This window comes from Echinops telfairi, unplaced genomic scaffold (genome assembly GCF_000313985.2).
Source record: "Echinops telfairi isolate 266 unplaced genomic scaffold, ASM31398v2 ScPeMD7_6;HRSCAF=24_0, whole genome shotgun sequence".
NCBI lineage: Eukaryota > Metazoa > Chordata > Mammalia > Afrosoricida > Tenrecidae > Echinops > Echinops telfairi.
Window position 1 is genome coordinate 22241869 of NW_022103902.1, and position 19260 is coordinate 22261128.

Sequence of the window (19260 nt, forward strand, 5' to 3'; positions counted from 1 at the left end):
CAACAAGAAGAAAACACGAATTGAGTCACTGAACCATTACCTTTTTAAAGCATGGAGACTGACTTCTAAACACACTTTTTATAAAGCAGATAGGATTACACCTTCTCTCACTCCTCTCATATTAAATGTTGGAGGTCAACTGACTGTGGGTTCTAAACTAAGGGGTTGTACAAGCGTTTACTTTGTCTCTCCCATTGATAGATTTGATTGGCACTGTTTCCTTTATATAATAAAAAATAATTTTAAGAATTGTATTTTCATATGTACTATGTACCTCATTGCAACAAGGTTACTCAGCATTTTAAAAGCAGCTCTCCCAATAACATGGCTGAAAAAGGGTAATTTACCCCACTATGTAGGTAATACTATTATAAAATTGGTGGTCATCATCATATAAGAATTGATCACTTTGAAGAACAATAAATCCATAATCCACGTGTTATGGCTCACTGATGAAAGAATAAATGACCCTATCACGAATACTGAGATGTAGACAGATTTAAACCATTGGGCAAAGAGTTTTGAGCACACTAATTCAAACAGCAGCGACCACTTCACTTTGATTTCATTTACCTTCCCTCAATTGTTTTTAGTCCAAATGCATATTCAAGTGCTTCAGTATTACCTATTACTATACCTTGTGACCAGTAACTTTTTATAAATATAGTTGCACCATTCTGTGAGACTATGCTATCCCCATAGTGATGTATGCAAACATGCTTCCTTCAGTGGATGCTTTCTGCCGCCCTGAGATGTGTGTGTTGGTATTTCTAACAGAATTGATATGAGGTTTGCTTGGGCGACACAGAGACTCCAAGATAAACTAACATTAATAAAAAAAGAGGACCATGAGGATTGGAAAGGTTCCCTGCAGGCTTCATTTTTGAGGATTTAACAAATATTTACATTTACTGCCATTCATCTAATCAATATTTCTGACCCACTTATGAATAATTCGTGTGGCCACCTTCCCCTTTTTAATGACACAAGATGAAGTGAAAGGGAAATGAAAAGCATGTGAAGTTTGGGTGCCTCATTGCTGGAATCCGCATCCAGACACACAATAGATTAACGACCCTCAGTGCATTCTATATTTTGTTCAGACTTGAATATGCAGAAGCGAAACTGAAGCAGTCCTTATCTGTGGCAGCTCCTGGTGATTTTCAAGCCCGGTGCTACCCACCCAAGTGGCAGTGTCACCAGCTTTCACGGAAGCCTTTTTACTCTTAAAAGAGCAATTTGGTTGGTTGCACGGCTATTAGGATCACACAGGCAGCCTGAGAGCTGTCAGTACAAGTGCTTCTCTTTTCCATAGATCCTAACCTCTTTCCTCGCTTCTGCTGGACTCAGGCATCCCTGTTTGCATCCTTCTCAGTCAGGCTCACCGAACGCTGAGGAGTTTATTCCCACGGAAAGCCAAGTGCAGGACCGAGATTCTTTTACAGCTCCTGAGCAGCGGCGGTGCTGGTGCGTGCTGAGACGAGCAAGCCAGGTCTGTGAGAAATGTAGCTGGGCTCAGGGCTGCCACTTCAGCTGCGAAAGATGGCAAATCAACACCTAACTCAGGTTTTTCCATGATTAGTGCTGTTTTCATAACCAGGAGGGAAAAGGATGTAAAAGATTTTGCGAAATTAACTTGTGGAAATGTTATCATCCGTGAACGTGGGGAAATTTACTAAGCTTGAACTTCTCCTCGTTTTGATACTGTTCTCTGGACCCACTCTGAGCAAGCTGACCCGGACCCCCTGGAAAGCAAAACCTTGGAAGGGGGGTAAGTGATGAAAGTTTCATGTTAAATCTCATCATCGGGTGAGCGAGGCGAATGAAGGGTCACTTGTGGGCAGCTAGGGAGAGAGAAGCCGCTGCTGCTTGAGATCTGATTTGTATTTCAGGCGATCTGTGTTGTAGGTGGGTCGGAAGAAGAGTGCTCCTCTCAGTTATATAGAGATATTGTTGTCATCTTCTGTTTGCCGGGCTTGCAAAGCTTTAAAATCATTGTCTCCAGCAACGAGACTATTGGGCCAGATGTATGCGGCTGGAGAGCCAGGGAACGTGTGCTATCCTGAGGAAGTGGTGTTCTTTTAAAAAGAAATGGGTCCTCAGTGGGTTCGGTCCATGAATTGTTAGCAGATCGTGTGCAGTGATCAGAGCGATGGCTGAGCAGGGCATGTTAGGAAGTGGGGGGCCCCCACACTCATTTTCATGACGATGTTATCAGTGTTGACGTGTTAATAAAGATGAATTGCATTAACTTTATTGGAGAGAGTGAAAAAAAGAACTGGCTGAATGAGAAAATGCCCTTCAGTACTTTGGACTGCTATAACCCATTTTCATCTGCTGTTGAAAAATTATTATGAGATAGGAGTGTATTTTTGAGACTTTGCACCTGCTTGTTTGGTCAAGTTCAGATGGTACCGCCTCCCTCGAGTGCCATTTGTTTAGACTGAGCACAAGTTATCAAGGTTTGATGTTCTCTGGATTTTATAAGTGACAATGATGCTGCAGAACTAATTAATCCAAAGAGAGACTTATGAGAGCATTCGTGTGTCAGTGGTTGTGGGAGGCAGGGATCTTTTGGGGAGTGAATTGAAATGTTTTGCTTGCCAGAAGCTTTTCTTTAACGTACTGTTTTTCTTATTTCTCTTCTAGAAATGTTTCTGGGTCTGTGCTTTGCTGTTAGTGTTCTCATCTGAGGTTAAATAGAAGGATGAACATTGACAAGAAATTTGAATAATTTATCATAGCTTCTCAGCAGGATTTTCTAAATATTTCAACCCTTTCAGTTTGATCTCTCTCTCTCTCTCTCTCTCTGCATTAAAGACCTTATAAATTTTCGGGCTATTGTACTTGCCATGGAAAAGTTTCAACGGGCACTTAGCTAAGATGGTTAGTATAGATATACCCAGAGTAATGAAACTGTGAATTATCATTGTGCCTTGAAAATTATATCACCACATTACCGTATGCCCGAGTGTTATCAATGGATTTTTTTTCTTGCGCACTGCAAGCTGTTATTCATGTTCGTTTGCATGGCAGGTTTTGGTGGCTTGTGTCCTAGAGATGTATGCTATAATCGACCCTAGATGGTGTCAGAAGTGTTAACTTGGATTTCTTATATGCATATATTGAACGACAGTCGATACTTATAGCATATAAAAAAGTTTATTGCCATGCTACATTTTAGCAATGGAATTTGGAGGTCTAGACAAACAGGGAGAAAGTTTCATAGTCGCCAGAGTTATAGAAATATTGCTAACCTATTCATAAAAAGGTTATTGCAGAATACTTCTATGCATTCATAGGCATGTATTCATTCCCCATGGATTTAAATAGAGATGCATCAGAATGCAGGTCAAAAATATTTCATCTTTGGAAATATGACTACTTTCCCCCCAATATGCCCTAACTAGAAATTTGCTAGCTCTTCTGTCTGATGATGATATGACTCAGTCAAATTCAGGAATAGGCAATCATAGCAACAGATTCCCTTCATTGTTAAAAGAGCTGTATGTGTGTATATTTTAGGAAGGGTAGGCAACTGATTGGGCAGCTTTAAATGTGTTTACTGCTCCTCACTTTAAAATGACTTCCTATTAGTGCTTCTGTTTGCCACAGTGAACACATGGAATCACTCTTTCCCACAGATTTCGAGGTCCTTTGATGTAACTTTACCCTGATATGCATATGTTCATGCTGTAAATATTTATTTATTCATGAGCTTGGCTATTGATGGCGGTGTGTTATCTGCCACTGGGTTGCAAATTTCTGCTACTTTTCTCTTGGTGAATGATACGGTTTCTTTAGATAGAGTTGCACATTTTTTCCATGTTATTTTCTTTTTCAGCAGGTAGATTGCTTCGTTATCTTGTAGGACCCCTAGTGGGATATGTGTATGTATGGGGATGGGAGGAGGCAGAGAGTCCTTAAAATAAACACTGTGGCCAGAGGCAAAGGGAACCAATGTCCGAACACAAACTTTTAAAGAATGTTCATCGAACTAATGTTTATGCATTTTCTTGTGCTCTGTTTCTCAATCTTTAGACAAACTCATCTGCATGCAGAGCCATCTTGATTCTTCTAAAGACTTTGGGGCAAGAAAAAATATAGCATAACTGATTTTTCTCCTGAACTGGTCTTTGCACATACCCTTTTTCCGAACCCCCACCCCAATGCCTGTGTGTATTTGTCTTAATCTGACTGAACAGCTGTCAACCCCCATATGGAAACCTGCCCACACTGGCACTTTCTATTTGTGTTGCATTCAAAGGAACCACTATCCTGAGTGAAAGGGTTACCGGGGGCGGGGCTGAGGCGCTATAGCATCATAACACAACGTATCACCATGGTCTGTGTGGAATGGTAGCAACAGCACGTGGGAGGCAGCTCCACGCAGACATTTGTAAGCTGATTTTTCAGAATATTTGAGAAGTGGGGAGTTGGGGGTCTGGCGGCAGACCTGCTTGTAATTGTTGGCTGTCATGGGATTTTTAAGCTCATCAATGAACATGAATCTCAAATATAGGTTAATAGGCCAGCAAATTTCCCCCAAGGCATTTGCTTTTCTATTTAATCACAATATCTGAACTCCTTAAGGAAGGCGAGGAGGCTCATCTACTTAGTTCCATTCACGTTGAACAGGAATAGTAAGAGGTTGATTTCATAATATGCTAACCAACAAGCCTAACCTCATTGCTGACATCATCTTCACTGGCATTGAGGACCTTAATTATTTGACTTTCAATTGCCCTCATTGAGAAGAGAGCCTATATGATGTGAACAGTTTCATTCCTACGAGTAAGTATATAAGCATATGTGTATACATTTGTGTATACATCGTGTATACATTTGTATAGTTTCAAATTTGAATTTGATCCAGGTTTTAAGATGGGCAGCTCCTGTTCAATATGAAAATGGGTGCTTTATAAGTAGATGTGTAGAGAATAGGCGTGAGGGGTTGAGTGAAGCTGACGCCAGCCCTGACAGTCAGACCTGTCCAGGCTGGACAAACATTGACTCGCTCTGGAGTCGTTGACCAAAGAGAGGAGGGAGACCCACACTGCTGTTCAGGCCTCACCTGCTCTTCTACTTGATCTGATCTCTAGGTAAGCGTCATGGACTAGTCTACTGGGTCCATTGGCAATATAAGGGTCAACATTGAAGATCACAGTGTAAACATTTCAACATGTTCAAGTATATATATATATGCATATATATATCAATGGGATATATCTTTAAATATATATATGGGCTTTTTCACTAATCCCTCATATTCTCCACTGTCTAAAAGTTACAACAGCTTCTATCTCTATCTTTGCTCCTCCTTCTCAATAGGATCTTAGCAGGTTTTCTGAGGGAATATTTTCTCATGTTACTAGGCTATTTCCGACTTGGCATTGTTTCACCGCAGGGTGTTTTGGAGCACACTCTCATGGCACTATTCGGACGGCGCCATTCCCAGTGTTCAGTCTTGCACAGACTCCCGTGTCCTGTGCTGACAGTTATCAGAAATTCCATGAAGAATTTTTCACCTGAAAAGTAGTATTAAGGATATACGAGTATCTAATATCTACCAACTCAATATGAATGCTATCACTGCTGCAGGTTTTCCTCATTAAATTGAGTAGTAATATAATCCTTGAGTTCTCGAGGCATGCACACAACCTAGGTCCTCATATTCCACTTTCTTGTGTAGGAAATAAATATTTTCATCAGCAAAATATAAATCCACTTATGTTTGACTCTGACAGACACCAGAACAGCTGAACACATTCTAACTTGGACACACACCTGCATGTTTTGGGTTGACATTTTCTTTGGACTGTCCCTTTACCACTCTATATCCCGGACTTCCAGATGTATGTCCCATATTTAGATTGGAGATATTTGTCATTATTAATGTGAATATTATATATATTTTAAATTTTACTTCCTAATTTAGAAGTTATTTGGAGAGAAAGTTTATCAGCCTTTATTAGTATGCAGTCTTGCAACTAATAGATGCTCAATAAACATTTGTCATATGAGCAAAGTGTTTGGACCCAAAGCAAGTTGATTACATAACTTTGTGTGTTGATGATGCATTTTTTTACTTTTAAAAAATGCGTTATCTGTCACCGCGCCAGTGTAAGATATCACTTCTAACATAAGGCATTTACTAGATGATTTACATTAGTTCTTGATGAAAATATGAATGCATTTATCATCATTAAGAAATTTCTAAAATTCTGTCAGACTAATGTTGGAAGTGGTGTGGTGAGCATAAACAAAGGAACATTGTTGGTCAAAGGTAATTCATGATGTGAGATTATGAATCTGGGAACTAAATTATATGAATATTCATGCAAATGTAGAATGTTTCTTTTACTGTGTATAATCATCACTTCTGCTTTTCATTTGTTTAAATTATTTAATCTCCATCTGTATGCAATAAATAGATTTAATATCTTATCTTCCACAACTGAAGAGTAAATTCTTGGGCCACGTCTGAAATGAGTATCTTTCAATGCATGTTCAAATTCAGTTTTAGATAATTTTTAAAGTAATAATTTAAAGATAAAAAGATTAAGGAGTATGCTTAACAACTATTCTAAAATCTGTTATAAAATTTACTCATATTACCAAGTGTCCTTTACAAATAGCATTTAATAAATTTAGCAAAATTTTATGTATTTGTATATTGGATTTTTTAAGATGGAATTGGTTCTTAAGAATAATAGTATTCTTCATGTAAGAAATTATGACCTGAATATATAACTGAAACCATTTCTTCCAACTTTAATCCTAATTACAACTTTCTTTTGTAGCCTTGAATTTTCATTTAATGATCAATTTCTATTAGTACAATATGCTTGGTCCCATGTGCTTAAACACTGAGAGAGTTCATATAGTCTTTACCTAAAGTTCATTATTTTATTTGATGAAAAATGGAGAAAACTCTGAAATAGGTTTTGAGGAATTATTGGGGAGGGGGGTCAATAATAAACAGGAGAAAGAAGAAATTTGATTTTTACTTACTGATGAATAAAGGCTTTCATAAAATAGAATGAAATTATTGGCTGGAAGGCATAATCATTTTTCATTTAAAAAAGGAAGCCTTTCATTTATTTATTTCTGACTTGACTTGTTACAAGGTATGATCTGGTGTGCCAGTTTCCTTTCTGTTCTTCTGCTGAGGCATGCAGGTTGTTTTCATGGTCAGCTACCATTGTGAGCAGCCCTGCACTGAACATGCATCTGTGTGTGTCTGCCAATGCTTGGATTCCTACTTCTTTATATACCCAGGAGAGGTTGGGTGGATTTTATGTCATTTCAATCCCCAGTGGTTTGAGTCAGCACCAGATAGCTCTCCACAAGGTTTGTACATATTGACAGTCCGGCCAGCAAAGTCTCAGGGTTCCAGTCGGCCCACACTTTCTCTAGAATTTGTTGTTTGGGGAGAGAAGATAGAGCCATAGGTTAGAGCAGGGGTCAGCACACTGTGGGATGGAAGAACCAATCCTGTCCCTCACAGCAATTAAAAATTATGTGATAGTCATAAATATATTCTTACAAATCATAGCCTTTATTTTTTATAAACAAAAATATTATAGTTTTATTTTCATTTTCTCTTTTATTTTTCAACTCCCACATATGTACAGAAAGAGCCATTAATGGCCCTCCAGTCGCAGTTTATCAGGCGTTGGGATTGAAGGTGACAGATATTAACTCTGTTTAAGGGGAAGATCGTAATCCACTAGAGAGAAAGAGAAATCAGAGGGTCTTTAGGGTAATCTAGTGGGAGGCTGATAATTTAAGCAGTTGAATATGAAATTGATTTTCCCATCTAATTCACAATAAAAATGTTTTAAAATATGCATCTTTCAGATTGTGTCATGTGCTCTAACATATCCTTTTTAAGAAGTATGACCTAAAAATATATTAATACAGCATATCACCTCTACTGTATGTGTGCATGTTACTATATTTGCATATCCAACACACCCTTTTCTCCAAGGGAAAGAAGGTGTTAGCCAAAGTTCACGAAGAAAACTTTGCTTAAAAAGTCAAGAAAACGATCTTTGAAGAAGTTCAACTTCTTAAAAGCGAGATAAATTGACAGTAACGAAAAGCTTTAGATTCTTACATGTTGATGTGGATGAATCCATAGTAAGATTATCTCAGCACTTCCTTTATGAATTACAATTTCAAAGGGTTTAAAATTTAGCCTTGGAGTTTTGCTTCAGGGTAGATCATGGCTGACATTAGACCTTGGTCTGAGAACAATGTCATTGTCTTAGTTTTCAACCTGAAATTTCCAGCCTTCAAGGTTATCTGAGTGTTAAAAAAAAGAATAGTTATTTTTACAGGCTTTGTTACTTGAAAAGAATTAAAATTTCAAAACAGAAAATCACAGAGTGATGAGGGTTTATCCTAAGTCTGTTTGCTTAAATCAATTGCAGATTATGTGAATCAAACAGTGACCTTGATCTTTCAAGGCTTGAGATCTTTTAGCTGTTTAAGATTACAGTTTGATTAAGAAAGCAAGGTCATAAAACAAGAGCATATATTTCTGAAGAGAAAGTAAGTGCATCCAAAGGTCATTGCATGTGCACGTTCCAGGACTTCACGCAGACCCTTGACCTCCATCTATCCTTGTCCTCAGTCCTCCCTGATTATAAAAATGTTTTGTTTTGTTTTGTTTGCCAGGAGTAGAGTTTTAAAAACAACAAACACAGCAACAAAACTGGAGGGATCAGAATTCTAGTTCACAATGTGAAAATAAAATGAAGGATAGAAAACCCTAAATTGGTATTTTACAACTGCCTTGAAAATTTAACAACACAAAAAAGGAAGTTGGGGGGAATCTCTCTACTGATGTCATATGGAGTATTTGAAAAATACTTGTTAAAAAGCTATTCAAAGTGTGATTTTCCAAGATACTAAAAATGTATCATAGCGACAGATATCTACCCTGTATGAATGGCCTTCCACATGTCAAAGATCCTGGTGTCATGTTCCAGTATATCTTGAACATAGCGGTGGCCACGGGCTGGCAGTGCGCGTTCCAGTACGTGTCAGGCCTTCAGCGATGGAAGCTGATCTCAGCGACTGGGTCTGCAGGCGTAACACCAATAACTGCCCGTAAGCTTTGTGTGCAGCGTAGGTTTCAGAAAAGGATTATTTTCGTGAAAGCGTTCCTGCAGTTACTGATGACAGCACAGCCTTGTTTTCGTAGACCCACTTTACGTGTACGGTTTCCTCAGCTTTCCAAAAGTTCGCCTTCTGCCACTTTGCTATGAAAGAGGGCCTATGATAGCATTTGCTTTCACAAGCAGCAAGAAATAAGAAAGGGTTTTCGCTTGCCACAACAACCACAAAATGCCAACAACAACCAAAACAGCCACAGGGAAAACAAAACTTGCTCAGTGTTTGTTTAGTACCTAGCCATTAAAGAGGCAATGCATTCCCTGAGTAGAATGCAGGGCAGCACCACGCCCCCCAGCAACTGCACACAGCATCTCGGCCCCAAGCTGCCATCGCTTTGAGCTGTGTGGGTGGACACTATAGGTTAGGGTTAATTTAGGTTTCCTGTGTTATTTAGTACGATTTGACAGGCTATTTGTTTTGTCCACAAACCCAATACCTTCCAGTCAATGCCGACTCATAGTGACCCTATTGGACAGGGTAGAACTGCCCCTGCAAGTTTCTGAGGCTGTAACTCTTTACAGAATAACACCTCAGTTTATCTCGCTTGGAGTGCAGTGGTGGTTTTGCACTACTGACTTGTGGTAAGGCTAGGAGCCCTAAAACATGTTTTCCCATATAAATCCATGGTATATGTTTCTTTGTTTGACACCACTTTGGCTTAATAAAGATCTCATAGCATCATTCTGCTTACAGATTGGGGGTGTGGAGGAGGCTGTATAAGTAAATACACACTCACACTCACAAATATCATACTATGATTCTGAACCTTCTAATGTTCTCCAATCAGTGCTATCTATCATCATTACTCAACACCAATGATGTTTTGAATCACCAGGCTTCGGCTTCTGGAATTACAAGCAAGTCTATTATTGTCATTTCTATCACTTTATTTTTATAGACCTTGGCCCTTCTAGTTAGTGGGTTGCTCATTTTGCTGCTGACATAAGATCAGCAGTTCAAAGCCACTAGCTGCACCTAGAGGGTTGTTATGAGTCCCATTCGATGGCAATGAGTTTTGGTTTTGTTAAATTTGCTGATGCTTTAGCTGCACCAGAAACTTTGGGGTGATTAGAATATGTGAAGCTCTAACAGTATACTTTTTGAAAATGAACTAGGAAGTAAGGAGAAAAATCAGAAAAAACATTTCTGGACAGTTACTAATAATGCTATAACTAAAAACATTGTCATTGAATGTGGAATTATTTTAGAAAACAATGCTGTAGCATTTATATAGCATAACATATTACATTTTAGGAAGTTGCAGCTAGAGTCCTCCCATATTGCTCCATGCAATGAAAGTTTGTCGTAAACTCCGATAAGAATTCTGTATGATCTGTACAGATCTGAAAATACCTGAAGTCAGGGACCATGTTGTGCTGAGTAACCCCACCAGGGAAAGCCAACGGAAGCATCAACTTTCTAGGAGCTTGCAATTTCTTATTCTTTGGGCTTTCCTCTGACTCTGTCTTTCTTGGAAGCAATGTATGTTTCTTCAACTGATAGCTCCAATGAAGGCGAACTATGTGTGGTATTTAAATCAACAGGGAGTAAAAGTAATCCCAAGCTGGGCTTGAGGCTGTCGCAGGGATGAAAAGGTGTAAATGTCCAAATGTTTTCTGAAATAGTTCTGTTCTTGATATTATACCAAAATTTCAGTTTAGAGTAAAACTGTGTAAAGTCAAATAGTGTTCTACAAATGTATGTCGGGATGAATCATGATGATTTTATATTTATATTCTTGGTTTGGTTTTGCTTCTTGTGTTTTATGTTTAAAAAACAGTAAGTGAGATAACTGGCTATCAAATTTAAAATATAATTTATATTCCTAATTTTGTGCTATCTCAAAATATCTTCAGGACCTTAATATCTATTACAGTTCACCTTATAATATAAGGCGATAGCCACTGTAAACTGTTTCGGAACGTGTGTGTGTGTGTGTGTGGAATGATCAAGGTGTTGTAATCGAGGCAACAGTCTGTCTCTCTGGGATGGAGGGAGGAGCAGCTGTCATTGACAATCAGAGAAAAGCACTTCTGTGTTCCTTACTTTCTGGTTTGCAGGTGAACTCAGTAAAATGCAGCCCCATCTGCTACTAAAGACTCGAGTACACATACACAGTCAGCCTCGGCTCTATGCTTCCCATTGAATTTTGCAATGGAGATTTTGCGGTTGTTTTGTGGAAGTATGTAATATATTAATAATTCTTGCAAGCATGATGATAAAATGGTATAACTTATCCAACAACTATAATTTGAATGACCCTATGCTAATTCTATATCGGTACAAAATGCCAAGTTTTAATAAGCCTGTATTTCTTTGAAGGGGAAATATTTTGCCTTGTGTTAGCTTTTTGGAAAAATGAAAATGAATAATGAGTTCATGTCATTACTGAGATTTTATCGCCCTTTCTACATTGCCAGAGTAAGGTATAGAAATCTGTGCCTCCTTGTCAGTCACTGAAGAGGTCAGCACACTTCCATAGATCTAATTCTGGCTGATAGCAACCTTACAGGCTGGGTAGAAATACCTCTGTGGGTTTTCTGAGACTGCAATTCTTTACTCAAGTAGAAACCCTCCTCTTTTGCCTGAAGAGCAAAACTGGCTTTAAACTGTTGACCTTAAGAATAACAACCCAATGTGTAGGCACCGCACTTCCAGGGCTCCTGCCACACCAATAAAGTCAACTAAGATGTATGGAGCTCTAAGTAAATGACTATCAGAGACTATGGCAGGACAAAGCGTATACTGATGACTGCGATGTTTAAGGAAAAACACAAAGGCCAGTAATGTAGGTCTCTGATTTTACAGATTCCCATTGTACAATCAAAACTCTGTCTCTTCATATTTGTCCGTTTAACTATTTGATGCTTTAATGACAGAAGCATTGACACAGAATTAATAGCATAAAATTTAATGTGTGTTGCTAGACATATGTACTCACTGTGAATAGTTTGTTTTGGTTGGTTCCCCACATTTAAGTAGAGTATTTTATGGTAGAAAGAAGGTAATAATTATTTCAGATGTCATTTTTAAGCAAAATGTATTGTATTTTAACATGTTATTTGCATATACTTCACATGCAATATAATTTAATCACTCAGTTGTATTAAGAAGGTGTGTGCAATCATTCCAATCAATTTCAGAACCTAGTCTTCTTTTATTCATTGTTTTAAGCCTTTCAATACCCCCTTCCTCACCTGAGATGCCCCAGTGATGTCATTGTTATGTCTTGATGTCATTGTTATGGAAGGTGGGTTTCACTGAAAACTATTTATTTGCTTTTACATAGGTATGTTTTAAAAAATTACTTTTGAAGTGGTTTATTTTAGAGTCCCAGATACTTGGCACCAAAATCTATGTAGTCGTATTACAATTTTGTATGCCTTTACGTATAACTTATGAATTAAAAAAACATTTCTCGATATTAAAATCTGCAAATATATAGTCTGTATTTTATAATTTTTACATGTATTTATATGATTATGAAATAGGTTGTTCATTTCACTCATTAGGTATTTATCAGTTATTAGTTATATAATACATTTTGTCGATGTTCCATAGAGAGACATGCATAGCTTGAGGTTTTAAGATTGGCTGTTATATATAATATTTTTAGTTTCTTTTTTTAAAACTCATTTTATTGGGGGCTCATACAACTCTTATCACAATACATACATACATACATACATACATACATACATACATGCACCCATTATGTCAAGCACCTTTTTACATTTGTTGCCATCATTTTCAAAACATTTTCTTGCTACTTGAGCCCTTGGTATCACCTCCTCATTCTTCTCCGTCCCTCCTCCACCCTCTCTCCCTCACAAATCCTTGATAATTTATAAATTGTTATTATTTTTTTCATGTCTTACACTGACCGATGTCTCCCTTCACCCACTTTTCTGTTTTCTGTCTTTCAGGGCCATATGTAGATCATTGTGATCGGTTCCCCCTTTCTACCCCACTGTCCCCTACCCTCCTGGTATTACTACTCTCATTGTTGGTTCTCAGGGGTTTATCTGTCCTGGATTCCCTGTTTCCAGCTCTTATCTGTATCCATGTACATGCTCTGTCTTGTTTAGCTGGAGTTGTAAGGTAGAATTGGGATCATGATATTGGGGGGGGCGGGGGAGGAAGCATTAAAGCACTAGAAAAACAGTTATCAACCTGTGGGTCGCGACTCCTTCATAACATTAGCAAAATTACAGTTATGAAGTAGCAAAGAAAATAATTTTATGGTTAGGGGGTCACCACAACATGAGGAACTGTATTAAAGGGTCACAGCATCAAGAAGTTTGAGAATCACTGCAGCAGAGGAAAGTTCTGTATTCCATTGTTGCTCTACTGCACCCTGACTGGCTCATCTCTTCCTTGTGACCCTTCAGTAAGGGGATGTCCAATTGTTTACAGATGGGCTTTGGGTCTTCACTCTGCACTCCCCCTCATTCACATTGATAATGATTTTCGGTTCTGGGTCTTTTTTGCCTGATACCTGATCCTGTTAATACCTCGTGATCACACAGGCTGGTGTACTTCTTCCATGTGGGCTTTGTTGCTTCTGAGCTAGCTGGCCATTTGTTTGTCTTCAAGCCTTTAAGATCCCAGACACTATATCTTTTGATAGCCGGCCGCCATCAACTTTCTTCACCACATTTGCTTATGCACCTGCTTTGTCTTCTGTGATCATGTTGAAGAACTTGAGCATCACAGAATGCCAGGTTATTAGAATGATTTTTAATTTCTGAAAAATCCTAGAACAGAAGATAAATATACTAGCTATGTAATTTGGAAGTGCTAGTTATTTATTGAGAATTTTTAATTAATATTTTACAAAGCAAATGAAGCTATAGATAATATATTGTATTTATAAATATCACTCACATTTAATTAAATCTCAATACACTACGAAGAATTAAATGATCAAATGGTCTGCTGATATATATTTTTTCATATGCATCTTTTTCGTAGCTTGAACATTTGTGGTAACTTTGATTCCAACAATCCCATTATTGAGAGCCAATAGACATACTGGTAATTAAAATGTTGTGATACCTCAAATTTGTTAAGCCTACCTGTGAATGGCAGCTATGAAAAAATACCAGAACCACTGCATTTAGCTCAGGCCACTGCCATTTACTAGATGTGTTTTCTGAGGCCTAGTTGACTTCTCTGGCCCTTTGCATTCTCACAGGGTTTTTTCTGTACAACAATTAATGCAGATATATGCAAAGTGCATGGAATTAATTTATAAATATATATTTTTTCAGAAAAAGAAATATATTTGTTAAAGATTTTATTATTGTTAATAGCAACAAATTAATAGCTCACCTTTATTGAGAACGTCTGTAGTGCCAGCATTGTGTTAAATGCCTTCCAAGCACAATTTTAATTAATCCCCTGTCCATATATCAGACCCTACGCTAATTCTTACTTTTCAACTCAAATGGCCAAATTCTGGATTTTTTCTTTCTTTTGAATTCTTCAATCTGTATTTTAGGATCATTAAAGATGTATAAATTATAGATGCATACATTTTTTCATTTTCATTTTTGGCCAAATACTGTATAATGTAATCATGATTCATTATCTCAATACATCAAAGACAAATATCAGATCAGGTTTAAAATTAAAAACAAATATGTCTTGACTCAGAAATCATTGCCAATCCATGTTAAAATATACAGACTGTTTTAATTTTTTTTTTTTTTAGGAAATCCAAAATGCTAAGCTTAGGTGGCATAGAGATTATCATTCCCATATAGGATCTTTAAAACTGGAGTATTCACAAGGGCAGAATTGGAATTGAATGAGCCAGGTCCAAAACCAGATGGCAACACTAAGTTTCAAGCTGTTCTATTTGGAAATTGATTTTTAGATTTTTCACGTGATACATTACATTATAAATTCATATTAATTTTAAACTTTTAATTTTTCATATGTATCTCCATGACTTCTAGCACATGCTTCCTTGTCTGTCTTGTTGCCAGTGAATCTAAAAAGGGCGCCAAACAGCCTTTCACTCTACATGAAATGAACAGGGAATAGCACTTAACTGTGTGCATTGTGAGTTCCTCTCCATAAAACTTTTAAGAGATCAGAAGCTTTTTCTATTTCAGGGTTACTATTAGTCTGAATAATACATAAACGTTGAGAAAGGGTAGAAGTTCTACGGAGTATCACAGCGTTGCTTCAATAAAATTATCCATCATTTTCCCACTTGCCAAGCGTGGTACAGCATTAAACCTCATAGCACGTTAATGTTCACGGTCGCTCCTGCCACCTCCCACCCGACCCTCAAAGCAGAATTTAAGGTAAACACCAGAGGGTAAAAAATACAAAAAAGCAACTTGGGTGTCCAGAGTTCAACACTAAGAAAGGATAAAGGAAATATCTCTAGTGTTTAAACCTGCAAGGGACAAATAAAATGCTATTGAGACATGCCACATTCTAGTCATCTTGAATTGAAGGTGTGTGCTCTTTTCAGTCAGCACTGACTGAATGTGGCTTCCTGTGCCTACCTAATGGACAGTGAAACTCATTGAGCAGCATTGTACAGCTACTGATTTTATAGAATCATGGTAAATGGATCTGTTTGGAAAAGTTGATAGGGCAGGAAAATAGACGGGGATTTTCTTACACATTTAACGAATTGAGAGTTGCTTTATTCGTTTAAATGACCTAATCCCAAGTTTGCTATGGGTTAGTTAGGCACAGTAATTTGTACAAGGCTTGCAGACTCAAAATCTCGCTTATATGTCCCTGTTCTTATGGGCATTTAAAAAGCATTGACTTGTAGTTAATGATAGAATACTGGATGGGCTGCATAAAAGATTTGAGTTGAAATAATGTTTGGGGTTTTTTAATTCAAAAAAAGATTCATTTTTAAAATTTCATTTTAGGAGTTCAAACAGGACACTATTCTTCTGTTACCTTCCTTGATATAATGATATGAGTCTATGATATGTAAAGTTTTATTGTCAATAGATATTTTACAAAACATATGAAAACCTCTCAATCAATATGAAAGCCCAATGATAATTTTAAATTTCTTAAATGTTCCATTTTATTAATAGGAACCTGTAACTTTTCAAATAGCTTAAAAGTATTTCAGCGTATCCAAATGACTTAGGGTCTTCATTAAGAATGGGGTCTGTTGTGGTAGGAATGCAAAAGAGAGCGAGGAAGCAGAAAATGCGGGTTATGATATTGTATATTTAACTTAGTATAGTGTCGAATGTAGTTCAAGATATAGAGATAATTAATTCATGAGCATGTAAGAAATTTTAAATCTGATTATCCCATTTCCCCCTGATATGTACCTTAGTTTGAAATTTTTTATAGGCACTTTAAAACTACTTTCCAATGAGTGCGATGGTCAGATACTGTAAATGATTATGGCCTCGTTTACACGTTATTTATTTATTTTTACATTTTCATCAATTTAAAGATCAAAGTAGTCAATGCTGAATATCTTTCCTTCCTACAGAACAAACAAATACATTCATTAATTAAATGTGCATTATTAGTTTAATAATCACATTTCACTGTGATGTAGTTTTATATTAAAGGGATTGAGAATAAAGGATAATTGGTCCTTAATCGGAATTAAATGACATAAATTTGAATGACACAGTTTGGGTGGATTTAAATTGCTATTGATCAGTTTATTACATATGATTCAATTATTCAAAGCCTGAGAGTATAGAAATATATTTCCAACTAGTTGAGAAAGGAGCCCTGGACTTTTAGATAATTTATGGAACAGTAGGTAATTGAAAACAAAGCTGATGTTTGTTAGCGATTAGATCTTAAGTAAGTGCTATGGCTCAAGTAAATAGATTTATTTTTATTTTAAAATAGCACATGATCAATTTAGAAACACAAGAAATGACAGAAAATGCTTTAAGTGGAGGGAGCTATGATGGAACACTAAGAACTGTCACTTTAATCTCATGTAGTAGTTTTCTTTGCATTCACACTGATACTAAATTTATTTATTAACTATTTATAGTTGCAATTTAAACATTTCCTTTCCACCTTAACTTTTTGAAACATAGTGATCTTTTTTAATTCTTTTTCTAACTTAACTACATAGAAATATGCTTTACATTTGAGCAAGATACATCAGGAAAGCTAGCAAGTTTGTGGTCATCAATGTCATGGTTCAATATCTTAACATTTGTATTTCCTTTAGCCAATCATTCATTGATTCTGTTAAGGAAGATGTGATAACAGTACTGCAGTATTAGAAATGGAAAATGATGAGCAATTTCCATCAGCAAAATCAAAACATGCACCTTGCAGATTAGTATGGAATGTGTTAAATGTGGAATCATTTGATTTGAAAAGGTTCCAATATTAGCAAACAACATAACATGCATCTCTCTCTCTCTCTATTCTCTCTCTCTCTCACACACACACACACACACACACACACACACACACATCCACAGTTTTTGCTACCTTCTTAGAGTACAAAATTTTATGGAGGAAATAGCCCATTTTCAGCTTATTTTACCATGTTTTGATGCTCAGTCCTGAATGTCATACCTTTGCGGTATAGGATAAAGAACATTTATATTATAATTAATAGGCTTCTTAGAAAGTTGAAGGTTTTTCTTATAACAATGTCTAGAAAATTGAGGCTAATTAACCTGAACAGTGGTGAATAGAACGTTTCCAAAGATTCAGGTGGAAAAGAAAATGTCTAAGCTTCAAAGAACAAGGGAAAGGGCAGGGTAGGCATTACCCCAGGGTCAGTGTGTGTCTGTCCAAAGGAAAACAACCCGATTCATAGCTATTTTAAAAGCCCCAGATTTGATGTCAATGTAAAGAGGGGAAAAAAGTAAAGAAAAGAAGCCATACATTTAGAAATAAACTGATATAGATATAGATTTTGTGAGGATTGTTACTTCTTGTTATGTGCAGAGTTTGGCTGTAGAATGCAAGGCCCCCTGTCAAGGCTTTTGAAACTTACGTTGTCTTCTAAGGTAATTTTTTTCATGTTTTGTTCCAACTCTCAAACTCTATCGGCATAGAAAATGAGCATCCTGTTTCCTATGGGGGGGAAACTATCTATCAAGATTACACCTTACTTATGCCAAAAAATTATCATATTTAATTGATCCAGCAATTTCCATTGGAAGCTATGGTCTTGTGCCTTTTCTTGATTGAACACCTTAATGACACTAAGGTAATGGTATAGCTGAAGAAACTTGTCTGCATGATCCACTAAAGACAAACACATGTTTAAATACATTGTTTGACCTAAGCCTGCGCATGCGCGGATTTAAACCCCAGTAGCGATACCTTTTGGTATGTTGTGTACTTCATTGTTAGCCTGGTAAATGAGGAAGAGGCTGGTTTGCCAGTTTCCCATTGGTTCCATGAGCAGACAGGAAGGCTTGGTGGGTCCCAGCAAGTACATTTTGTAAAGCAAGTCCAACCAATAACCAACAGAAGCCTAGCTTTGAGAGCTTCAAGACACATGTCCTACACTCCACAGATTAACAGGAGTGACTTAGAGGATGTTGGACGGGACAACTCTGTCGTATCCTATGGAGTCACTATGAATCGAGATACATGTCGCCCACTGGGTTTTATATTTTGGATGCACACATTGTGTTGCATGCACAAAGGAACTCAGGGCTTAGAACTAGGATCTTTCGTAGCAGAAGCAAATAAGCCCGTGCTTCCCCACTGGGGACTGAGTCGTTGTAAAGTACTACCTGGGTAGTTGTAAGAATCACTCTTATGTACTTATTTCTCTCATCTGCTGGAAAAATGTCTCAGAATCTATGGATTGTTGTATTTTATCATGTGGAGAGACTATACAAAAGTGTAGATAGTCTCTATGACCCTGTACAAAGAAGGGAGGCCATGGTTAACTATATTACAATCAGGGTTCCATTTAAATTTTTTGGTGGGGGGGGTGGACTTTTAACCCAAATTTAAAACTAGCTTCTTCAGGGTAAATAGTTGCTCTAAACTGATTTAAACCTACCTCAGGAACTTTCATCTAGAATCATCTTTAAAACCCAATTGCTTTTTTTTTTTATGCACAAAGGT

The 19260-nt window shown here is 37.2% G+C and overlaps 1 protein-coding gene across 10 annotated transcripts in view; it reads left to right on the forward strand.

Annotated features, from left to right (window-relative positions):
* Window positions 1–1368: 1368 nt before the first annotated feature.
* Window positions 1369–19260, forward strand: part of ROBO2 (roundabout guidance receptor 2) — a 1556064-nt gene continuing 1538172 nt past the window's right edge. For 6 of the 10 annotated variants that reach the window (XM_045286134.1, XM_045286135.1, XM_045286138.1 and 3 more), the window contains exon 1: window positions 1369–1771. In XM_045286134.1, coding sequence (XP_045142069.1) covers window positions 1645–1771 — 127 coding nt within the window. In that variant the 5' untranslated portion in view covers window positions 1369–1644. The remainder of the gene's footprint in view (window positions 1772–19260) is intronic. The other 4 variants (XM_045286141.1, XM_045286143.1, XM_045286142.1 and 1 more) reach the window with 1 other exon arrangement.